At 39.1% G+C, this 26,549-nt stretch overlaps 1 protein-coding gene across 1 annotated transcript in view; it reads right to left on the bottom strand.

The window, feature by feature from the left end:
* SLC30A7 (solute carrier family 30 member 7) overlaps positions 1-26,549 on the bottom strand; it is a 103,222-nt gene that overhangs the window by 16,716 nt on the left and 59,957 nt on the right. Inside the window, exon 8 of the mRNA XM_042780306.1 lies at positions 26,388-26,523. Coding sequence (XP_042636240.1) covers positions 26,388-26,523 — 136 coding nt within the window. The remainder of the gene's footprint in view (positions 1-26,387; positions 26,524-26,549) is intronic.

The raw sequence follows: 26,549 nt of genomic DNA, 5'->3' as shown, positions 1-26,549 counted from the left end.
ACACTAATTTTCTCCATGACCAATTTTAAAATAATGTAAGAATTCCAGCAGTAGGTGTTATAATTAGGTTGGGAAAAAAGAGTTGCTTACTATCACAGTGTCATACAATTTAGAACTAATGTCAATTTTCATAACAATTTCAAAGGTCTAAAAATAGAAAGAAACCTGTAAAACTCTAAATTTTTGCCTTTTAAAATTATGCTTAACAGAGGAGTTAGTTACCATATTTTTCTGATTAACTATCTTAATGGGGATCATAAAACAAATTTTAGCATGGATCTATCTAGCCATAATGAAAGGATATGTAGGAAAGAAAAAGCTTAGCAAATTCCTGACTGAGCTAAGACTTGGAGTTGCATCCAAACCAAAAAGTAAGCATTTGGAAACAATTAGAGGTTCACTCTGGCTGACTAACCCAATTACAGTTTTAACAATGAAATACCACTTTCCTAGCGTATGTAAAAGGAGATGAATCATTAGGTATATGAGTTTATCAGTATCACAGGGTAATGATTTTATTCTTCAAAAGCTGAAAGTAAACCAATTTTACTATCTTACAAACATGAACATAAAATTAATTTGAAAGCATTCACCTTAAATGTTAACAAATTAAATGAGCAACGGTTATTTATTGCTCTTTATTGCCAGGAACTCTGCAAATGAAAATATGTTCAAATCTTATTTCAAAAGCAGCTATTAGTGAAAGAGCCTCAACATTTGAACAGTAAGTAAAATTACTGAGTAGTAATTATAAACAAACCAAATAAAAGAATATTAAGGGTGTGCACTATGAACTTTTAAAGAATGAGCATACTGGTGGCAATCAATGCTTACCAATAAAAAATTCGAAGAGCTGAAACTGGTATTTAGATCAGAGAATAAACATCCAATAAAATTGAAACAATTACTGATTCAACTTTATGAATTAGCTTATGGTCTAAATTCTCCTATAGATTAGCAGAGATTTTTATAATCTACAAACATGGACGTTAACTATACTCTCAAAAACAATTTATAAATTTGAAGGTCTAGCAGATATCATATACTTGAAAAACTTTAGAGGGAAAAAAAGCCAAAACAACTCACCATAAATTATAACATATTATATATTTAGACATGGTAGTCCCAGGGCAAGTTGAAAATATGCAGTCACATTTGCAAAAACACAATTATTCCATAATGATGGACAGTTACCTATTAACCTAGACTTTCAAAAGTCTAGTATAGAACAGGGATTCATTTGAATTACGGTGCTTGTAAAGAATACCGAGTACGCCACGGACTGCCAGAAGAACGAACAAATCCGTTTTGGAAGAAGTACAGCCAGAATACTCTTTAGAAGTGAGGATGGTAAGACTTCATCTCACATACTTTGGAGATGTTATCAGGAGGGACCAGCCCCTGGACAAGGATGCTATGCCTGATAAAGTGGAGGCTCAGTGAAAAAGGGGAAGACCTTCAACGAGATGAACTAACACAGCGAGCAGCTATAACAAAGGGCTGAAACATAGCTGTGGTTGTGAGGATGGCACAGGACCTGGCAGTGTTTTGTTCTGTTGGTCAAAGGGTCGCTGTGAATCAGAACTGACTCGATGGCACCTAACAACAGCATAGAACCGAAAACCCACTGCCATCAAGTCAACTCCAACTCATAGCGACCCCCACTGGGTTCCTGAGGCACTAAATCTTTACAGAAGTAGATTGCCTTGTCTTCCTTCTGCGGAGTGGCTGTGGTTTGAACTGCCAACCTTCTGGTTAGCAGTTATATGCCTTAGGCACTGTGCTACCAGAGCTCCTTTACAGCATAGAACAGACAGCTCAAAATCATACCAACAGGGATTGTGCTTTACTTTGTTACTATGCTGATTTTCCAAAACCAATGGTTTCAATCAATGTGTATTTATAGACAACCTATTTTACTAAATAATGGGATAATAAGGTACTCTAAAGTGCCCTTAGTACTTGAAGTTAAAATCAGGAAAAGGTCACACTCTTAAGCTTCTGGAATTTAGTTACAACACTTAATTCATGTGGTCCTTGGACTGAAAACATCAGTAAATAATGTCAAATTAGTAAATAAACAGTAACATCTTTGTTTATGTAACACTTAATAGTTTATAAAGTGCTTTCATAATTTTTTTCTAATTTGATTCTCACATGGTGTTAAGTAGCAGTAAGAAAATTCTGGAATCACAGAATGTCAGGAGGCAAGGTCTTAAGAAAGCACTTAGTACAATTCCTTCATTTTACAAATGAGGAAACAGAATGGTTAAGACAACTTGTTCTTTGTTATACACTGGTAAGAGGCAGAGTTGAATGTGATAATTCCAAGACTAAAGCTCTTTGCATTACTCTGCAGTGTGTCTCATCATGGTTAAGTCCTCTGGAGTCAGAAATCATGCTAAAGTTGTTTTTATTTCCAGTGGCCCATTATGGTGCTTGGTATACAAGTGCTTAATTAACATGGCCGCTGAATGTATGTTGTTGTTGTTTTGTGCTGTCGAGTCAGACCCAACTCATAGCTGAATGTATACTCTAGTTAAAAATTTTTAATGCTAGTGAAATATTACTGGAATATAGAATAGCCTTTGTTTGATGTGACTTTCAACCTTTAACAGCAAAGAACTCTCAAATTCAGTCATTCCCAGAAAGAATCTTTAATAAATAGAAGGTAAAAGTGTCTTCTAATCAAGCGTAAGTGACAAAGCATTATACTTAGGCAGAAGCATTCAACATGCCCAATTCTTAACTACAACTTATTATCTTAGTGTAGGAGCTCTGGTGGCCTAGTGCCTAAGGCATTTGACTGCTAACCAGAAAGCTGGAGGTTCAAATCCACTAGCTATTTCTCCAAAGGAAGGTTGGGCAATCTACTTCTGTAACGATACTGCCTCGGAAACCCAAGGAGGGGTCGCTTGGGTCGGATCCAACTCAGTGGCAGTAAGTTTGGGGTTTTTTTTGGTTCACTATCTTAGTAAAAGTGCTTTCTTCGTTTTCATGAATAAGAAACTAAAATTACACCAGTAATACAAGAAAGGGAGCTCTGGTAGCATAGTGGCTAAGACACTTGCCTGCTAACCAGACGGCTGGCAGTTCAAACCCACCAGCCACTCCTCAGGAGGAAGGTTGGGCAATCCTACTTCCGTAGTGATACTGCCTCGGAAACCCAAGGAGGGGTCGCTATGAGTCGGGTCTGACTCGATGGCACATAACAACAACAACAACAACAACAATACAAGAAAAATCGTAAAATGACCCATTACTTATATAACCTCATGAAGAGCAAAGGTCCAAATAAAGAAGAAAAATGAATAGGAATTCACACTGTTATCTTTTGGTCAAGGGGTAGAGAAATACGAAAAAGTGGAATCAATGAAGAAATAAGGCAGAAAGCTCCACATAATATACATTGCTTTGAAAACAGATTGCTGTGTTGTTGTCAGGTGCCTCTGGTCAATTCAGACTCAAAGCGACCCCACGTGAGAAAGCAGAACTGCCCCATATGGTCGTCTAGGCTGTAATCTTATGGAAGCAGATCTTCAGGTCATTCTCCTATGGAGCCACAGGGTAGGTTTGAACCACCAACCCTTCAGTTAGCAGCTAAGCATGTAACTGTTATACCACCAGAGCCCCCTTCAGAGTAGATTTAGCAGGAATAAACTCAGTATGTACTAAATATGGTATATTTGTGCTGAAAAGACAATGAGACTTGGAGGAACTAGCTTCGTAACCAACTGAAAGCAGTGGGTAGGCTAGGGTGGACAAAGGCAGGTGATGAAGCTCTTTAGGAAAGCCTGCATTTTAAAAATGTATAAAAGGGAAAAAGTAGGGCTCATTTAGAAAAACTAGATGAGACAGCAAGAAATATTATTCAGACTACCAAAATAAAATCAATTACTATTCTAGTACCTTCAGATACCACAAATTTTACCTCAGAACAAAAAGGTACATCCTTGAGCTAGCAAAAAAGATCAGCAAGAAAAATTCAAGAGGAATGGGACCAAAGTACTGATTAATCTCTAGGTTCAATAAAGTCACTAAGAATCTGATGCTAAACTGTGTCTTGTTCAAGTGGAGGGAAAAAAAAAAGGTATATTTCTAACTAATCCAAGCTCATGTAGCCCAAACTCCATTCATGTCTTCACAATACAGCATTATAGCTTTGCTTCTAAATAGCTGAGTATGTTGCTTTGAAGAAATCCAGTGACAGAATAATACAGGAGAAAAATAGAAAAGGACATCATCTGAAGTGTAACCTTTTGCCCTCTTAAGCAATGGAGGTAGTTGGTAGAGGGTTTGGTTTGGGGCCTGGCCTATCATAACCAGTAACAGTGATAAGAAGTATCTTTCTGAGTGGGCAAGAGTTCAACATGCAACACAAATTAATTTCTTATTGTCTCTCTTCCCTTCCCTTTCTTTTTCCCATTTGATAATTAGTAAATAATTAGTTACTGTGAAACAAGAGAATGTCACAGTAGTAAGAGGAGATAAGGGGATGGAGTCTATCTCTTCACAGTATTTTTTTAGGATGACAGGCAGGCAAACAATTAACAATTATACAAAGCCTCCTATGCAGCAGGCACTGTTCAACACTAAATCCACACACAATTTATGAGATAAGTATTAGTATCATCTCCACTTTACAAAGGAAAAATTGAGGTTAAGGAACTTGCCCAAGGTAACATAGTTAGACACTGAAATTATGATTTGAACCCATGCAGTTTAGATCCATAGTGAATGCTTTTAACTATTGGGCCATACTGTCTCCAACAAAGCCATGAAAGTTGTTTTGATGACTCTCCCAAAATACCTTTGCCTATATAGGAGAGTCCTGACTTTGGGAGAAGCTGACCTTAAAGTGTGCAGGAGTCCTAGACCACAGGAAGAGGTGAAAAAGCTCTGGAACAGATGAACAGAAGAAATGACCCAAGAGGATCTTGGCAAGAGGCAGTGACAGCTAACAATGAAAAGTTTTCCACTGTCTGAGGGCTGACTGGCTTGGTTAAACATGACCCAAAACAAATCTCTGACACTTAATTTTCATTTGGGGCCCAACCTCAACACCAACTTCCAAAAGTCACATGCTCGTTAGGAGCAAACCCAGCATATGAAATAAAAAGCAAAGGAAAAAGGATCCTTAATTTGTTTACCCAAATTAAATTTTGAAAAATATCATTGTGAGAATATATATTTCTAATGATCTCAAAGTAGGTTTTTAATCATAGCATTACAGTGGATGCTGACTACATTAAAATAATTGCTGAGACAGGAGTAAAAACCATGTTTTTTTAAAAATTAATTAAGCAAAAGTAACTTAAATGCTGCTTTATATATAAAATTTTATATTATATTTGAAATTAATTACACACATAATGAACATTAAAATTGAAGAAAAAGGGTGATTTTTTTCTTTTTGAAGCAAGTAAATTAACCATCAAAAAACAATTTCTGCCTTTTTAAAATTTTATTTTGAAGACGTAGAAGTTCAAAATCAAACTAATTCCAAAGTCAAACTATATTAAAAAAATATTCAAAGTCTCACTTAATCCCTTCCCCTCCCTCTCTAGAGAACATCTTCAGGTAATAATAAGAATTTAACAGGAAAGTAGAGTATAGAAAAAAGCCTGTAAGAGAGGCTATATAACCATGATTGAGACCTTGAGAAAGTGACAAGTAGCCTGTGCTTCAGTTTTGCCCTCCATCCATTCACTTGCCCACACATCTACCCTTCCACTCCACATTGGCCAACACCAACTCTTTTCCAGTCAGTGGGTTAGGTTTTCAGAACAGAGAGGAGAAAGCCAAGGTGTGGCAAACACACCCTAGGGTGACCCCCAAGTCAAGCTCTTGTATTATCACCTCCCCTTGAGTACAGGGAGGGAACTTGGGACTTATATCTAGCCAAAAGAATATCTCTAAGATGAAGGGATTTTGCAGATATTAAGGTCCCAAATCAGTTGATCTTGAATTAATCAAAAGACATTATTTTAGATTGCTTGTTGTTGTTAGGTCCCAGTCATCCAAGCCAGAAACCATGAACTCACCTTCAATTCCTCCTCCCCACATCCTGATCTATTGTAATTGTGTAACATGGAGTCCATTCCAACTCACAGTAGCCCAATGTCACACAGTAAAACTGTCTTACATGGTTTCCTAGGTTACACCCTTTAAGAAAACAGATACCTAGGTCTTTCTCCCATGGAGCCACTGAGTGGATTCGAAACACCAACCTACTTAACTAATTTCCTTAACCATTGTGTACCCCAGTAGCCCTCATTTAACCAGACAGAAGCCCTTAAAAGAGGGACTAGGGCATTCCATGAGGTCAGAGCCTCTCTCCTGCTAATCTTGAAGAAGAAAAGCTGTAAGTTCTACAGCTGCAAGGAGATAAATTCTGCCAACAACCGCATGGGCTTGGAAGAGGACTCTGAGCCTCAGATGGCAGCACAGCCCCAGCCAATACTTTCATTGCAGCCTTATGAGACCCTGACCAGTGGACCCAAGTAACCCACACCTGGACTTCTGACTCACTGAAACTGTTACATAATGAGTGTTTCTAGCTGGTACTAGGTGATAATTTGTTATGCAGTAATAGAAAAGTAACAAATACGGTGATTCTCTTCTAGTCTAGTAGGAGAAACAAATTTAATGAAATGTGACAGATGCTATGACAGAAGTACAGTTTTCACCACCAAATGTCCACAATATTCTGTGAAATACGATGTTATGTGATTCGAATGCTGTGTGAACACCCTATTATATGCAGGCAGTCCTCATACAATCCACAGTTAAATCTCTATAAAGCTTATTATATTAAAACCTTATGGGAGCCTGCTGGACAAAGCCTCAGAGTTGTATCCACTGGACATAAGAGGCTGGCCTCGCTGAAGCCTGCACTGTCAGCTGCATTGGGACTTTGTGCATGTGTATGCCCAGGAACAGGGGGTGGGGGTGGGGTTGGGAGTCCTACAGAGAGTTGGCCACAGGCATCAGGCAGGGAGCAGGTTGTGGATGCTGGGAACATGGCTGCCAGTGGTGGCCCTAGCTGCCGCTGCCCTGTTCATCATGTGCAGCTGCTAATGCAGCTCACAAGTGCCCTGGGCCCAGCCAGCACCACCAGTGCCCACGACAAGAGTGGAGGAACCATAGCAGGTGTTGCTCTGTGCTGTGAGTAAAAGACTGCATGGTGCTGGGTGTGTGAATGAAGCAAGGAGAAGGAGAAGGAAGAGGCAGAGGAGGAGGCACTACAGGGATTGGGATGCGCCCTGGAACCTCACTGCTTGCTCACTCTGCAGATCTGGGATCTTGAAACCATTAGGAAGAAATAAACAATAGGAGAGCTGCTTTCCCTTTGGAAAAAAAAAAACCTTATGAGACCATGGACAGATTTGCAGCCAGATATTTCCAGAATGAATGTTAAGTGATGCATACCTGTATTTAGGGCACGCACACACACACTGTTCTGGTTACCTAGTGCCACTCTGACAAGAATATACCACCAATGGGATGGTCTCAACAAACAGGAGTTTATTCTCTTACAGTTCAGGAGGCTAGAAGTCCGAGTTCAAAATGCCAGGCTCTAGGGGCTGTGTGAAAGCCCCTCAACCTTGGGCTTTAGCTCTGCTTTCTGCTCCCGGCCCACTGCAGCTAGAAGCATCTCTCCACTCAGGCAGCTACTGGCTGCTGAGGCTTGCAAGCCCAAGGTCAACAAATAAAATGGCACAGTCCTGAAGTTACCAAACCACACAGCAGGCCATTAATTCAAGTCCATTGTAAGTTCCAAGGTTGGCAGAGCATGGCAGGCTGCTGAAAAACAACACGGCTAAATGCAGGGTTCAAGGGTGCCATAAGCCAGAGACCATTCCCAAAGCTGCTTCTTATATATGGGAAGCAAACCACATAGCCAAAGCAACTACTCAGCTGCTCCAACAGATTCCACATGGAGTTAATTACTTATCTCACCAGGTGGAATAACTACATTCAGCTGCCCAGCCACTCAACCAGGCCCAGCCAAGTTGACACATATACATACCAGCATGCGTACATGCACACGCGTGCGCACACACACACTCACACACACACGATTCTATATAGCAGTGGTAAAACAAGGAGCTCTGGTAGCTTAGTGCCTAAAGCACTTGACTGCTAACCAAAAGGCTGGCGGTTCAAACCCACCTGTCACTCCTCAGAAGGAAGGCTGTGCAGTAACTACTTCCGTAGTGATACAGCCTTGGAAACCCAAGGAGGGACCACTATGAGTCGGGTCTGACTCAACAACAGTAACAACAGTGGTAAAACAAACTTTGGGAGCTCTGGTGGCATAGTGCCTAAGGCATCTAACTGCTAACCAGAAGCCCAGCAGTTCAAACCCACCAGCCACTCCTCGGAAGGAAGGTTGGGCAATCTACTTCCATAGTGATACCATACCGCCTTGGAAACCCAAGGAAGGGTCGCTATGAGTCGGATCTGACTCGACGGCAGTGAGTAGAAAACAAGCTTCAGAAGTAAGATGTCCTCTGAGATGAATCTTGTAAGAGACGTTTAGAAGGCAGATATTAGCAGGAAAGACATTCCAGGGAGAAGATACCCAGTGATCACAGATATAGAGATATAAAGTAACATATTAAGTTCTGAAAAGTACAAACTATTTAGTACTACTGTAATTCAGGACAGGAGTCCTTAAACTGGAATACATATAGTGTTCTGGTTACCTAGTGCCACTCTGACAATATACCACAAATGGGATGGCTTTAACAAACAGGAGTTTATTCTTACAGTTTGAAGGCTTTAAGTCTGAGTTCAAAATGCCAGGCTCTAGGGGCTGGGTGAAAGCCCTTCAACCTTGGCGTTCAGCTCTGCCTCCTGTTCCCGGCCCACTGGAGCTAGAGGTATCTCTTCACTCAGACAGCTGCTGGCTGCTGAGGTTCACAAGCCCAAGGTCAACAAATAAAATGGCATAGTGCTGATGTTACCAAGCCACACGGCAGGCCATTAATTTAAGTCCATTCTAAGTCCCAAAGTCGGCAGAGGATGGCAGGCCATGAACAATGACATGGCTACATGTGCCATAAGCTAGAGACCATTCCCAAAGCTGCTACTTATATATGGGAAGCAGACCCACATACCTAAAGGCAGCTACTCAGTTGTTCACAGTAGATTCCACCATGGAGTTGATTACCATTCTCATCATGGGTAATGCTACATCCAGCTGCCCAGCCGCTCAACCAGGCCCAGCCAAGCTGACATACAACTTTACCACATAGGGTTATATTCCAATTATATCAATCAAGAAGAATACTGTTGGGAGTACTCACAGACTTTCTAACAGATGTTGGGAATAATTTTAGAGAATAGAATTCCTGATCTCCTACTCCCACAACTACCCATTCCTAAAACTGATCAGTCTGAGACCATCCCTCTAGTAAGCAGTTCTCCGATGTTCCTCTCTCATTTCACAATTACAATTCAACCATTTGAAAAAAGAAAAACGCACATCTCACCCATCTAAAATATTAGTATGGTAAACTGTGGCAGGGTTTAAAAATCTTTGGGGTATTGTTAAAGATTAAACTGTACCCTTCAAAAATATGTGTTGTAAATACTAACCCCTACACCTCTGGAAAAGGAACTCTGGTGGCACAGTAGTTAAGTGTTCAGCTGCTAACCCAAAGGTCAGCCGTTCAAACCCACCAACACTACACAGAAAAAAGATGTGCTAATCTACTTTAGTAAAGACTGCAGCCTTGGAAACCCTATGGGGCAGTCCCACCCTGTTCTATAGGGTCACTATGAGTTGTAATTGACTCATAGCTATTGGTATAGCCTTAGATGTATAAGCATATTCAGTAATAGAGGTTTCTTTGTTATGTTAATGAGAATGTATCAGTGTACAAGTGTGGTGTGTCTTAAGCCAATCACCTTTAAGATAACAAAAGAGAAAAGGACACACAGATGGGGGAAGACAGATACCACCTCACATAAAGTTCACCAAGGAACCTAAGAAGAGAAGCTTAAAGAGACAGGAACCTTTACGTAGAGTTGGCAGAGAAAAAAGCCTTCCCCTAGAGCCAATATCCTGAATTGTGAGAAAATTAGTTTTGTTGATTAAAGCCATTCACCTGTGGTATTTCTGCTATAGCAGCACAGAGAAACTAAGATAAATAGCAAACAAAAGGAAAAAAGAGAATATGAGATATTCATGTCCAACAAGCCTCTAAAAAACACAGCATAAACCTAGGGTAATCTTTTGTGTCTTTCTCTGCCTTATGCACATTCTTTTTTTTTTTTTTTTAATTGTGATTTGGGTGAAAGTTGACAGACCAAATTCACTTTCCATACAGCAGTTCACACACACACTGTCTCTTGACACTGACTACAATTTATCACAATGAAACAGCTCTCCTCCCACTTTCTCCCGATAGTTACCTCTTTCCTGTGTCCATCCCTCCATGCACTCCTGCCCCGAACTGTCTCCCTATGCATAAACAGCCCTTCTTTCTCCCATGATTGTTCTCTCCAAGTAGTATATCTACCTCAGGTACATGTTCAACTCATATGCCTGTATTTTGTTTGGCTGGAAGCCACAGGTATGGGTTCAATTCCAGACCTTAAGGGCAACTAGGGACCACAGTCTCAGTGGTTCCACCAGGCTCTATCAGACCAGCAAACCTGGTCCCCCTTTTTTTTCCCAAATGATTTTGATTCCCCTGTAAGTGGTTGACAGTGGTAGCTGGGTACCATCTAGTTCTTCTGGTCTCATAGTCGTATAGGCTGAGGATCACATGGTGTACCGGTCACGAGGACTAATTGTTTCCATGAATATTTAGTTTTCTTCATTATTCTTTGCTCTGGATGAGGAGAGACCCATCTTTGTATCTAGATGGCTGCTTGCAAGCTTTTAAGATCCCAGTCGCTACTCACCAAAGTAGGAGGTGGAACAATGTTTTATGTAGTATGTTATGCCAATTAAGCTTGATGTCCCCTGAGACTATGGTCCCGAGGCCCACAGATTCAACTACTCAGTCCCTCTGGGTAACTGGCTGTGATGAAGAAGTGACTACAATCTTGTGCCTTGTCAGCTGTACTATAGCCCCGGGAGTTCTTACAGAACATACAAATATACTTGTAAAACCATTGTCTGCCAACCCTATACATGGTCTTGGGTACACTCCCTGCTGCACAGACATACATAATAGTTCAGCCTGCCCACCCATCTACCCATCCGTATACCTGTGTTTGCCTTCACTGACAACCCAGTACTGTATGCTTTTGCACATTCTTGTTAAGGGCAAATAACATAAACAAGGTCCTCCAGTCACACTGGGATATTCTATGTTCAGATATACGGTAAAGTTAGATGACAAGAGTGAAGCAAATTTTATTAATCACTTATACTATCCTCCAAATACAGACAAAGAATATGTATCACTCCTGCTACATGAAATATGTCAGAATAACAATATATTACACATATATATATTTATATATAAAGTCTTTTGGAACATCTCATACACACACACACACACACACATATATATTTATAAAATAAATGTAATTTATTTATAAAATTTAAAACAAGAAAAAAAAAACCCACTGCTATAGAGTCGATGGCAATTGAGTTGACCAGCAACCCTATAGTATAGGGTAGAACTGCCCTATAGGGTTTCTAAAGCCTACAGTTGGTTAGTTCCAACTCCTTCCAATTAGGTTAGATAGAAAATATTACCATAAATCAAATGAATTATATTTTCAGTTTGAAAGTTTTAGTTAAAACATATTAAACACAAGTAATTTAAAGTTTCCAACATGGGCCATAAAAAGAAAATCACAGCATTGGATGTTCTGAATTAAGGCATAAAATGTGCAATCAAACACCTTCTCACATGGGTTTACAGTATGGTTTGTAGGCATACAAATAAAAACCTATTGGCAGGTTTTTAGTTACTTAATATTGATTAATTTTCCCCAGCAATGTAAAATGCTAAGCAAAAATGAAGTTCTAGACAAGCACTGATATACTCATCTGTATGTACCCTACTGGATGAGTACTGCTTTTTCCATTTACACAAAGAGACAGTTTGAGTAATTTCTCAGGAATATATTCTTTAACAACACTTTAAGAAGACTGACTTTCATTTTTCACCATGATATGAAATTATCTAAGGAGCTCAGGTGGTGCAGTGGGCAAGGCATTTGGCTGACAACCAGCAGGTTGGCAGTTCAAACCCACCAGCTGCTTTGAGGGAGGAAGATGAGGCAATCTACTTTCATAAACCCAATAGGGGTCACTATGAGTCAGAACTGACTTGATGGTAGTGGGTCTGGTTTTCGTTTATGAAAATATCTAAGTGCTTAATCTAGGTTATAGTGTAAAGAAAATATGAAATTCCTACATTCTACCAGTTCATAACTTAAATGGCTTCTGGTTACCTCTATTGAAATCTATATCTAATAAGTGTTCTGCTTACCTAGTGCCACTCTGACGAGAATATACCACAAATGGGATGGCTTGAACAAACAGGCATTTATTCTTATAATTTGGAGGCTTTATGTCCAGGTTCAAAGTGCCAGGTTCTAGGGGCTGGGTGAAAGCCCCTTGACCTTGGGCTTCAGCTCTGCCTGCAGCTCCCGGCCCACTGAAGCTAGAGGCTTTTCTTCACCCAGACAGCTGTTGGCTGCTGAAGCTGCCAAGCCCAAGGTTGACAAGTAAAAAGGCACAGTCCCGATGTTACCAAACCACACGACAGGCCATTAATTCAACTCCATCCTAAGTCTCAAGATCAGCAGAGCATGGCAGGCTGCTGAACAATGACACAGCTACATGCAGGGTCCAAGCATTCCACAAGCTCGAGACTATCCCCAAGGCTTCTCCTTATATACAGAAAGTACACCACATCCCAAAGGCAACTACTCAGCTGCTTGTGGTAGATCCCATCATGGAGTTGACTGCCAGTCTTCATAGGGAATAACTACCACCAGCTGCCTAGCCACTCAACCAGGCCCAGTCAAGTTGACATATAAATTTAACTACCACAAACGGCTCCTGGTTACCTCTATTAAAATCTGTAATATCAAATTAGTTTCTACTTTCTAGTACTCTTTTGCTTTCAGATGCTGACAGCTCACTAATCTTGAAATAGACTATACTCTGTAAATTACTCCTTCCCTAAGGCATTTGACTGTTAACCAGAGGCTGGTGGTTCAAACCCACCAGCCACTCCTTGGAGGGAAGATTGGGCAATATACTTCCATAGTAATACCGCCTTGGAAACCCAAGAAGGGGTTGCTAGAGAGCAGTAAGTTTTTTTTTTTTTTGGGGGGGGTATTATTAGCCTTGGCTTTTAACATGCTAAAGGGATCATGTGTAAACACTCCATGAAGAGGTAATCATACAACCATGAAAGTTAGAAAGGACCCCCAAAACCCACATTTGAGGAAACAGAAGCCCAGAAAATTGAATGTCACAGAGCCAGAAACATAATCAAGCCTCTTGATTTCCAATCTAGGTCACCAGAATTCAACAAATATCACTGTGCACAAAGCATGATGATACAGAGATGAATAAACAGTCCTACTTCACATGCTGGTATGGATATGTGTGTACATAGAGACACTATATACAGTGCCATCATTTGGAATAAACAAATAAATACATAGATAAATTTAGAGTTATACACAAGTATTTCAGAAACAGAAAAAAGCTTCACAGAAGAATAAGCATTAGAGTAGAACCTTGAAGGATTGTTAGGACTGTCACAGGAAAAATATGAGGAAGTAAGGCATTCCAAGTAAGAATAATGGAACCAACCAACCCACTGCCATCGAGTTGATTCTGACTCACAGCAACCCTACAAGACAGAATAGAACTGCCGCCCCCTAGGGTTTCCAAGGCTATAAATCTTTACAAAACAGACTGCCTCATCATTTTTCTACGGTGCGGCTGGTGGCTTTTTGTTAGCCACCCAGTGCTTTACACTGCACCACCAGAGCTCCTAGGTAACAATACTATGAGTAAAGGTACAGAAGCAGCAGAGTACAGAATAACTATGAATCACAATGGGGGTCGCTATGAGTTGGAATCTACTTGATGGCAGTGGGTTTGCTGTTTTTTTTGTTTTGTTTTTTAATCATTATACCATTAATTTGGGAGCTCTGGTAGAGCAGTGCCTAAGGCACGTGACTGCTAACCAGAAGGCTGACGGTTCAAACCCACCAGCCACTCCTCAGAAGGAAGATGAGGCAATCTACTTCTGTAGTGATACTGCCTCGGAAACCCAAGGAGGGGTCGCTATGAGTCGGGTCCGACTTGACGGCACATAACAACAACAACAACCATTTATTTATATTTTACTTTCCTCCTTTGTAACAGAAATATAAAGTGTAAACCACAAAATAGCAAAATTAAACAGTTCCTTATTGGAATTAACAGTTCTAAAACTTCTGGGGGCAAAGGAATAATATGCTGATTTTGAATTTCCTCATTTTCACTTTTCAACTTCAACAAAGTCAAAGATGAAATACATAGTATTTCCTTGGAGAAGCCATAATTTGAATATACTAGCAACAAAATGGTAGGGTTAGACTGAAAGCAGACTTATACTCTGCTGTTTGTCCAGAAATTTTCCACTTAACAAAACAAGCAAGTAAGAATCAAATGCTGTCTTTAAAGCCTGAAGCTTTGCTCCTGTTTCTTTTATTAGAATTCAGTAGTAACTCTTCTCATTTGATGTTAGGTAAAGTGTTTATCTTTAGCTTGGAGGGAAAAACTACAGTGTGCTTGGTGTTTAAAACAGAAACATATGAATTTCCACAATACTGAATAACCCAGACTGGAAAATGGTATCTCAGAAGGCTTTTTTCCACTTGCTTCCACATGACCATTTTAGATTTGTGATGTGGTGCTTCTCAGTTACAAATACAGTTTAGCTAGAGATATCATACATTAATTATTTTCTAAAGAAAGCTTCTGTAATTTCTCATTAAAATATGATTTGGAAAAAATGTAAAAGCTTTACTATGTACCTAAAACTTTTGCTTGGAGATAAAATGCTTAAAAGTGTTTTCTTAAAACTTTACTGATTCATGAAAATCTGAATATTCTGGAGTTGATGAAGTAGTGGAACACCTAAAGAGATAGGGTGAGCTACCAAAATCACCAAAAAAAGTGCTGAGAGATGGCTAGGCTGTGATTACCTAAGTAAAGTACAAGCGGTTCCTAATTTACAAAGTGATTGTGTTCAAGGAATTTTTAAGTTGCTATTCAAAAACACAAACGATTAAGTGCTCAGTTACTAACAGAAAGGTGGATGGTTTAAACCTACCCAGCAAGTCCTCGCAAGAAAGAGCTGGTGATCTGCTTCTGCACTATCACAGCCAAGAAAACTCTACAGAGCAGTGCTGCTCTGTCACATGGGTTTGCTGAGTCGGAATCCACTGGATGGCATTTAACACCACCGATATGAAAACCACCATTATCCTAACAACAGCGCAACAACATTATCCCATAGGAAACCATGTAAGAAGTGGTTAGACTCTATAGTAACTGAACGAGTATAATTTTTTTAAAGAAAATATGCCATGAGTTTCAGGTAAGAACATGGAAAACACAACTCCCTCTAGTACCACAATACTCAAACTAAAAAAACCTGTTCCCCTCCTGATTGGCCGTAAGATAACCCCAGTCTTAGAACTGCCAAGCCCTGAAACTAGAATGAGCAATTCTTTGGAGGCTTTGACAATTAAGGAACATTTATGAATTGTGCATGTACTGATGGTGGAAAGGGGGGAGGAGAATGAGTGGAGATTTTGCTCATGTCAAGAATTTTTCAATATATTCCTAAGTGGTTTATTGGAGCTCTGGTGGCGTAGTGCCTAAGACATTTGATTGCTAAGCAGAAGGCTGGAGGTTCAAACCCATCAGCCACTGGGCAATCTACTTCCGTAGAGATATGGCCTTGGAAATGCAAGGAGGGGTCGCTATGTGTTGGAATTGACTTGATGGCAGTGAGTTTGTTTTTTTTTTTTTTGTTTTGTGCAAACTGAATTAGTACCTGATACAGCAATATCCTCAGAACCTAAGAAAATGTCAAGAACAAAGCAGGTGGTTCAACAAAAACTACTGAATGCTTTTTAAATAATACTCTTACATTGTTAGGTTGTCAGTGTAAAATTCCTTTCGGCATAACTGCATTTGCTCTGATTTATCTAAGACCCTCTGCCAGCCTTTTGTTACCCAAGGTTCTTCATCTGAACTTTCAACACAGAACTGTGTCAGTGACTATTTCTCAGTTTTCTCAAAGACAGTAAGTACTTGACCAGTTCCTTTCTAGATGCAAAGGTGAGAGGATAATTACATACACTGGATGCCTTAGGTAACTGGCTTAATTCTCTCCAGGAACTCCAGTTGAGAAAGGCTGTTCAACTAATCAATATTTATAAATGTTCTCTCTATGATGGTTTATTTTATACATGATTAAAAATACAATTTTTATGAAATAATGTTCCCAACTGTTGAATTTTATAATATAGATATATATACAAGCAGCAAACTAAAATCTTGGGAAACTATTTATCTTTATCTTAGTCCTTAAAAGTATGCAGCTCATAAATCATAACTTCACTTCAAAGGTAAACCACAAAGGAAATTGTTAGGCAACACCCAAAACTGTTTCTTAAAAAAAAAGAAAGAAAGAAAAAACATAATTTCTCATTTATAGGAGTGTCTGATGATTTGGAGAGCTTCCTACATGTTAAAAACGCTCAGTTTATACTTACTATAGGCTGCAAATAATTATCTAAATTTAAATAGGAAATCAACAAGTTTTGTCAAAATCACTATCTAGCCAAAAACCCTGTACACATGAACAATGGTGACACTCTGTGATTAAGAATTTCAAGTTTATCATTTTCTTTTCGTTAGTGTGTATTCTTTGCACTTCATACCTCTATTTATGGCCATTATCTGTCATTTCTGAAGACTGTGCCACACAGTTTGTCTCTGAAAGTTGAAGTACTTTTGTCTTCACTCTGACAAGAAACATATTATTTAAAAACCTTTTGCACCTAACACAAATACATTTCCTTTTAGTTAAAAATCTTCTTCCTATTTACAATTGATTGTTGTAAAAGGATACAAAGAATCATACGATCACACCTAGTGAAAACTACAGAAAACTGATTAAAAAAAAAAAAAAAACCAACAAAGCTTAAGAACTATCATACCAGTAACAGAGCTTATTTCTGTATCCTGCTTATATTTTTCACTTTCCATAATACATAGATGTCCATTTTATTTCAATGAATCAAAGATCAAGCTACAGATGTATGTACATAAAATTGCTTGTAAACTGCAGTGAGATTCAAACCTACAAACAGTTGTTCTGATTTCTGTCCTCTAAGCTATGAATTCACTTTCCATTCCAATTCACTTCCCTAATGGGAAAAGAAAAAACAAAGCAAAACCATTCTGCAATCTCTAACAGGAAGTACATTTTCAAAAAATGAAAAAAAATTAAAAATCACATTCTCACTGTTTCACTTTATCTCCTGCTTTTCAATGGGAAACAAAATTCATAACACTACAACCCAGTTTTACCTAGCAATCTACATCACCCTTTGACTATGTTAGAAAATGGTGAGAGAAAAACTGCCTTTTTCTAAGAAATCACTTTTCACTGTGGAAGTGAGTATGAATACTGGATAGTCCAGAAACTATAGTAGCATATTTATTTCCATGGCATATTCTAAACAGAGCAACACTTAGACCTAGAGAATAGAGTACCATTATTTCTTTAGCTCTCAGTGACTTATAAACATACATGTGCATAAGAAAAGTTACTTCATTAAACTTACTTTACTGATTAAGAGTTTTTATCTATTTCCTAAAATCAATCTTGGCTAATCAGGCAAAACCTTAACCAATTTTAAAAAACATCTCAGAATGCTCTCTTTGCAAAGTATTTCATCATCATGCAAACTTTTAAGCAAATGAAGTTTGCTTTAACAGAAAATCTTTGTACTTTGGGGCTACTTTTCGTCACTATTCTCCTTTAAAAAATTTCTTTTTGATATGGTTTCAGATTCGCATTGTATTTTTGTTGTTAGCTGCTGCCATTCAGTCAAATTCGGACTCAGGTCTACCCCATGTGTGTCAGGGAACTGTGCCTCATAGGGTTTTCAAGGCTGTGGTTTCTCAGAAACAGACCACCAAGCCTGTGGTGCTTCTGGGTAAGTTTGAACCACCAACCTCTTGGCTACTAATTGAGGGCTTAACCATTCGCACCATGCAGGAACTCCAAAAATAAACTGCTTTTTGAAGGTAAGGCGTTAAGTCAGAAATGTTGGTTTACCTGAGAAAAATCAGAAAAGCAGCATAATTTAAATGTTACACCACCCAGACATAAGCAATTAACATTCAGGGATCTACTTTATTTCCCACTCATGCACCTAAAGAGAAATATATAATTTAGATACATACTTATATAAAAATAAATAATTTTTATATGTTGCTCTGTATCTTGCTGCCATTTACTATCATTAAAGTTAAACCTTTGTTATTTAATAAAAATCATCCCAAAACTTTAAATGACTTAAAATTATTCTCCTCCATCCAGAAGCTGTGAATGCCCTGATGCTGACCAAACTTAGTATTATCAGTACATACACTAAAAACTAAATGTAAAATAATAATCATAATAATAAAGACAGAAAAATTAATGTAAAGAAATACTGTTAACAGTGGTAATGTGACCCTGGGTGTTGGGATGCTGATTTTTCTTTACTTCTTTATGGTTTTCAGTTTTCTATAATGACCCTGCATTACTTTTATAATCAGAAAAAAAGGAAAAAAAAGTTAAGTCACAATATAATTATATGAACACAATACAAACAAAAGTATTAAGAGAAAAACAAAAGAAGCTCAGAATGAAAGAAAACAGCCAAAAGGAAACCCATAAAAATATTAATATGGTTCTCCAAGGCTAATCAAACTACGGATAATTTTTTCCTTATTCTTTTTTGTATTTTACCAAGTTTCTTTGTCTAATAAGTATTTCCATAATTTAAAAAACTACTTTAAATATGTAATTTTCATTAAATCCTCAGCCTCTTCTCTGAATATGCACAGCAAGTTCTTGCTTGCTTGAAAAGTGAGAGGTCAAAGTTTTCAACCCACCAGCAGCTCCGTGGGACAGAAGACCTGACAATCTGCTCCGGTAAAGAATGCAGCTTAGGAAACCACACAAGGCATTCTACTCGTCACACAGGGCCTATGACTGAGAATCCACTCAACAGCACAAAGCAAAAACTCTAAGTAGTACTAGGGCTTGTGGTGAGGTAAATGTCCTCCTTGATTATCATGGCCACCTCCAGGTCACTGTTCCTCCTAACCCACTGCCATCGAGTTGATTCCGACTCATAGCAACCCCCACTGGGTTTCTAAAGCAGCATATCTTTAGAGAAGTAGACTGCCCCATCTTCCGCCAGCCTTCCAGTTAGCAGTCATATGCCTCAGGCACTGTGCCACCAGGGTTCCTTTGTTCCTCCTCAACCCAACTCAACTCAATTCACTGCCCTTGAGTCAGATCTGACTCATAGCGACCCCTTCCTTGGGTTTCCAAGGCAGTATCTCTACAGAAGTAGATTCCCCAGTCTTCCATCTAAGGAGTGGCTGGTGGGTTTGATCCTCCAGCCTTCTGGTTAGCAGTCAAATAAATGCCTTAGGCACTATGCCACCAGAGCTCCCCTAGTTCTTCCTAGCTCCTCCCAAAACACAGTTCCTTAAAGGATCATGCCATCAAAAGATTCCATCCTCTATTTATCCTAGTTGTCACTGTTAAAAATCTTGATAGCTTCCCTTCTGTCACTGAAGAGTTTAGCAACTGGTTTATTATCTTCCCACTTACACTTCTTTCATTCCTCCTGATTTAAATATTCACATGGATAACCCATCTAACACTTGGCTTTATATGGTATTATCTTCCACCTTATGTCATATACCCACTCCTATGATACCTTAAGGAGTTCTTGTGGTAGTACACTGATTAAGGCATTTGACTGCTAACCAGGGAAGTAGTTCTAACCCACCAGCTGACCTGCAGGAGAAAGATGAGGCAATCTACTTCCATAAAGATTTAGTCTTGGAAACCCTATGGGTTGCTATTAAGTCAGAATCAACTTGATGACAGCGGTTTTTATAATCATACTTTAGGCCTTAAGATCTCAATTTCAAGCACCTCACCATCTGAACCCTTCCTATTTCCCTTAACAATAACTCTTAACACTCATTCTTACCAAACAGAACCTCAAGTCTATTAACCTAGTCACTACTTTTTAGCTTCTATCACTGCATTTAAATCTTCATTTCCCACCACTATAATTCCTGCCTTGTCTCTTCCTTACTCTTGTCAGTATTTACTTGACAAAACTTCAAAACTTTTAAATTCACCTCTATCTATTCTATACCTTTTACCAAGCAGCTATATAAGATGGAGGAAAAAATACATAAACATGCTGGTTGTTTTCAATTTAAAATCATGACCACAAACCTCAAAGTGGGCCTTCAGTGCTGCCAGGCAATCATACTGCCACCCTTTATACAACATAAGGCCTTGAAAGAGTTGACTAGACTTGTGATCTCCATTTCCTCCTCCTCCTTGCTCTCTTGAGGCTACTCAGATTAGGCTTTATTCTCATTGCTCTTCTGAAACCTCACTGTTGTTCTGAAACCACTCATCTAAATTATCAATTCTCAATCCCAGCAGCATTTAACAGGGTTGATTACTCCCTTTTTGACACATTTTCTTCACACGGCTTCTAAACACTGCATAGCTGTGTCTTTCCTTTCATCTTACTTGCCTTTCCACTTTATTCTCCTTTGCTAGAGCTACCTTCTTTTCCTCACCTCCACCAGGGCTCAGTCCTCAGATCTCTTCTTCTCTCTATCTATACTCATTCTCTGTATGAACTCATCCAATCTCATGGTTTTAAATACTATTCAGAAGTTGATAACACCCAAATTTACATCTTCCATCCCAACTTCTCTCCTGAAGCAGTGTAGTAAATTATATAGTGTGGCTTTTCTAGCCGCAAGTCTTTGTAAACTCTGTGGTGGAATTTGCCATGAGCAACTGAGTAGCTTCTGATTGTTAAAGTTATCCACCTGGGGTATTTCTGTTGAGAGTGGCACGAAGTTCGCGCTCTCTCTCTCAGGTGTATAGAATTCCATGTTGGGACTGGTAAGTTTGGCCACTCTGCCAGGCTCAAAGGAGCCCTGCTGGAGGCAGAAGAAATCTCTCACTGCTGGCTGAGATGTGAAAGAAATGTGCTGCTGAGAGAGAGATGGAAGAGACATATGCTGCAGAGATAGACACCGAGAGACACACACCGTTGGGAGAGAGACTGTTGGCTGAGAGACAGCAGGCTGAGAAAGCCTGAGTGTGTTCCTCAACGTGAATTGTAGTCTGGTGCTTCCCTAATAAACCCTATTATCTGTGAGTTCTGTGTGGCCACTGCAGAGAATTACTGAACCCAACAGAGAGGTGGTGGGTGCTGTGAGAGGAACAGTTGGTGAAAAGGCTGAAGGGAGGCAGCATATCTGGCCTCCCAAGAATAGGCCTTGGTCTACTGATGGTGATTCTGTCTTCTTCTTGTGGGATTAGAGGAGGTCAGAAGATGGGGCCTTCTTGCCCCTTTGATGTATGAACTCTAGATATATGTATCTGTCACTCTCTGCCCTGCTCATTGGACTCCATCTACACTGCCCTTCTTGCTGTCCATCAAACATGTCAGGCCCACTCTCACCACAGTATTTATACTTGACATTCTCTCAACCAGGAATGCTCTTCCTCTGAACAGTGTCATGCCTCAATTCTTTATAGAGCAGGTCTCTGCTCAAATGTCATCTTATCCAGACACCTTTCCAAGCCCTTCTGAATTACCAACCCCATATCTTGCTTCATAGCATTTATCACCACCTGAAATTATATTACCTGTCTATACATTCAAATGCTTTATTGACTATCTTCCCCACTAAAATGTAAGTTCCACAAAGGTAGGTATTTGCCTACATTATTTACTTCCTGGCACAGAGCAGGCACTCAAACAGCTGCTGAATGACTTTAAGATACATTAAAGTTTTCTGTTTATCTCCAAGGAGTAAGATTATGAGAACATTTCAACAGGTAAGTTATACATTTCAGTAAGGTCTGAATATTTTATAACCAGCAAGTATTACTTTTGTTATCAGAAAAAAAAAAAAACAACAGAAGCAAATAATTAAAATGATAAAGCTTAATAATAATGAAAAAGAACCAAATTATAGGCACCATTTATGTAAATGAAATCAGCCAACGAAAACCTTATGGACCACAATAATCCACTCTCTTTGTGCATGGAGGGAGTTCTGGTGGTGTAGTACCTAAGGCATTTGACAGCTAACTAGAAGGCTGGCAGTTCAAACCCACCAGCCACTCCTCAGAAGGAAGACTGGGCAATCTACTTCCACAGAAATACTGCCTTGAAAACCAAAGGATGGGTTGGTATGAGTTGAACTGACTCGATGACGGTGAGTTGTTTTTGTGTGTGTGTGCGCGTGGAATCAGTATGAGTCAGAAGCAGACTTGATGGCAGTTAACAACGGTAACAACTGAGAAAAAGTTTAATAAGTAGATAAGTAGGACCTAAAAAAGTATGACAAATAGGTTTCATCTTGGTTGGCTAATTAATATTGGCTGTTTGAGCACTATATAAAAAGGAGCTCAAAAGCTAAACTAAGTTTAGCAGGAAAGAATACTACAGCATTTCTTCCAGACAAACAGGAAAAAAGAAAAAACTCACTGTCGAAGAGTTGTTTCCGATTCATAGAGACCCCTTCTTGGGTTTCCAAGGTGTTATCTTTACGGAAGTAGATTGCCCAATCTTCCTTCCGAGGAGTAGCTGGTGGGTTTGAACTGCCAGACTTCTGGTTAGCGGTCAAAGGCCTTAGGCACCATGCCACCAGAGCTCCCAGGGAAGGGGTGGGAAAGGTAGCATTCATGCCAGAAAAACGCTACTCTAGTTCACATGTAGGAGCTTGGTGGTTCAAACCCACCAGCCATTCCTTGGAAAGAAGACTGGGCAATCTACTTCCGTAGAGACATCACCTCAGAAACCCAAGGAGGCGTCGCTATGAGTCAAATCAACTTGACAGCAGTGAGTTTGGTTTTTTTTTTTTTTTGCTTTTGGTAGTCCATTTGTAGACTAATTTCCAATCTTCTATATACAGCTGACTTCTCTGAAAAATTCCGTATTTGTATACTGAAGATACAGGAAGACTGAAGAGGAATTGATACATTTGAATTATGGTACTGGCAAGGAATACTGAGTATACCACGGACTACCAAGAGAACAAACAAATCTATCTTGGAAAAAATATAGGCAGAATGCTCCTTAGATTCTAGAAGATAGGACAGAAGTTGTTGAAGAAAGCCATCATGGCTGTTAAAGTAGATGGTGAACCAAAAAGAGAGAGACTCTCAATGAGATGGACTGACATAGGGCTGCAACAAGAGGCTCAAACACACCTACTATTTTAAGGATGGCACAGGACCAGGTAACATTTCATTCTGTTATACTTAGGGTCACTATGAGTTGGAACCAACTCCTTAGCATCTAACAACAATAACACACTCACTAAACTAAAAAAATCCCCAAACTCACAACCTAGATGTCCAACAACTGAGGAATGGATAACCAAACTATGGTACATTCACACAATGGAATACTATGCAACGCTAAAGAATAATGTAGAATCTGCAAAACACCGCTTAACGTGGATGAACTTGGAGGACATTATGCTGAGTGAAATAAGTCAGTCACAAAAGGACAAATATTGTATTAGTCCGTTATTGTAAAAGTTAAGGAAAGGTTTGTCTATTGGAGGACATTTTCTTTGTTGGTTACCAGGGGTGGGAGGGGAGGGGAGGGAATGCTGTTAGATAGATAGAGATAAATATTAATTTGGGTGAAGAGAAGGGCAATGTACCAAATGTGAGTGACCAATATGGCAGCACTGAGGATGAGAAAGACATAGAGAGTTACATGGGCAGTACAGACAACAAATATGAACCCTTTTGCATATACAGTACTGAGTTGTCAGTGAAAGCAAACATGGGTATATGGACGGATAGATAGGTGAACAAGCTAAACAACAGGTATGTCTAAATGGAGAGTGTATCCAAGATCATATATAGGGTTGGCAGACAATGGGCCTATAAGTTCATGTGAATGATCAGAATTCCCAGGTGTATAGTAGAGCTGACAAGGGGCAAGGTTATGGTCATTGCTTGGTCACAGCCAGCTACCCAGAGGGACCAAGTAGTTGATCCTGCGGGCTTGGGACCATAGTCACAGGGGACATCAAGCTCAATTGGCATAACATACTATACAAAACATTGTTCCACCTACTACTTTGGCGAGTAGCGACTGGGACCTTAAAAGCTAGGAAGCTGCCATCTAGATGCAACAACGGGTCTCTCCTCGTCAAGAAGAAAGAAGAAAACCAAAATTAATGGAAACAATCAGTCCTAGCAACTGGTACACCATCCAATCTGCAACCTATACAACTATGAGACCAGAAGAACTAGATGGTGCCCAGCTACCACTGCCATCCACTTGGAAGGGATGTAGGAGATCCTGCATAGAGAGGGAGAACAATGTGGAACAAAACTCAAAATCATTTGGAGGAAAAAAAAAAGAAGGTGGGGACCAGGTTTGCTGGTCCAGTAGAGCCTGGTGGAACCACTGAGACTATGGCCCCTAGCTGCCCTTCAGGTCTGGAATTGAACCCACAACTGTGGTTTCCAGCCAAACAAAGTACAGGCATGTGAGTTAAACATTTACCTCAAGTAGACACACGCCCTGGAGAGAACAATCATGGGAGAAGGAAGGGCTGCTTATGCACAGGGAGATAGCTCAGGTGCAGAAGAGTATGAAGGGATGGACACTGGGAGGAGGTAACTATGGGGAGGAAGTGGGAGGGGAGCTGCCGCATTGTAAATTTTGGTCAATGACATGAGACAAAGTATATGTGAACTGCTGTATGAAAAGTGAATTTACTCTGTAAATCTTCACCCAAATCCTAAAAAAAAAAAAAAAAAAATCCCCAAACTCACTGTTGTCAGGTTCATTAGACTCACAGTGATCCCTCCTTAGGTTTCCAAGGTGGTATCTCTACAGAAGTAGATTGCCCAACCTTCCTTCTGAGGAGTGGCTGATGGGTGCGAACCTCGATCCTTCTGGTTGGCAGTCAAGTGCCTTAGGCACTGTACTACTACAGCTCACTACCTACTTGAAATTTCCACATATATGCCCAAAGAGAGATCTCAAATTTAACAGTAACCAAAACAGAATTTCTAATCTGTAGATTCTTTCAAAAACAAAGAAAAGATATATTAAAAGAAAAAATTTAATTTTTGACATTTTTAGTGATCAACCCAGTTCATTCTAGATCGACCTGCTTAGAATCTGCATTTCTACCTCAGATATACTGAAACAGAATCTATTCTTTAACAAGATTCTCAGGAGATCCTAACAGATCCCCAGGTGATTCTTATATGGATAAATAAGGTAATAAAAGTCCAATAAAAAAAATGCATATTTTTAAATAATTGAAGACTGTTAAATAAAAGTATATATTATCTTATTCTGATAAAACATATCAATAATAAAATGTATCAGAGTGAGATAAACTTAAGAAAATACACAATCTAATCCAGCAAGCATTTACTGAAAAATGAGACACACGCATGTACATACACACACAAACACATATACCTATACTTTTACATACACATTGGCACTATGGCAGTCATTAAAGAGATAAAGAGCTAAGAGAAAGATCCTTCCTCAAGAATTTTATAACCTAAGTGAGAGGAGACAGACAGAAATATAGTTTGGGGAGCATTTTTATAAGACTTCTGCAATGATAATGTTACTTCACAAAGTAAAAATAGTTCTAGCAGGATATGGTAAATATTCTTTTGCATTTCCTAGTGCAAGATATAGATATCACAGGAATAAGATTCTAACTATAGGTAATATATTTCATATTTTCAATTTTTTACTCTACAGATAGTAGTGTTGGATTCAAAAGACTACTACTGATTTGAATCACAAACCAAAAAGTTCAATTGTTAAACACCAAAAAAAAACACATCAATCTGTGTCCAAGAAATAAATGGTAACCAAGGAAGAAAAAAACAGAAAGATGAAAAAAGAAATAATCTACAAAGAAATTTGCTGAAGATCAAAAGAAAACCAACATAATTTGTATTTTAGATCTGTAATTTTAAGTAGCATATTTATCACCTATCTCTTGTGTTAATTATTAAAAGTAACATCCTAACACTTACCTTATAACTATAAGCATGGCTATAAGAATTGAACAGATGGGATCTGCTATCATCAGACCAAAATTTTGCATCAGGATGGCAGATGCAATTACACCAATACTCCCAAGTGTATCTGCTAGAATGTGTAGAAAAACACCTAGAAATAAAGAATAATCAGAATCA

This window comes from Orycteropus afer, unplaced genomic scaffold, assembly GCF_000298275.1.
Source record: "Orycteropus afer afer isolate SDZICR_OR568_19922 unplaced genomic scaffold, OryAfe1.0 scaffold00033, whole genome shotgun sequence".
NCBI classification, from domain to species: domain Eukaryota; kingdom Metazoa; phylum Chordata; class Mammalia; order Tubulidentata; family Orycteropodidae; genus Orycteropus; species Orycteropus afer.
This window is presented reverse-complemented; position numbering and strand designations above follow the sequence as displayed.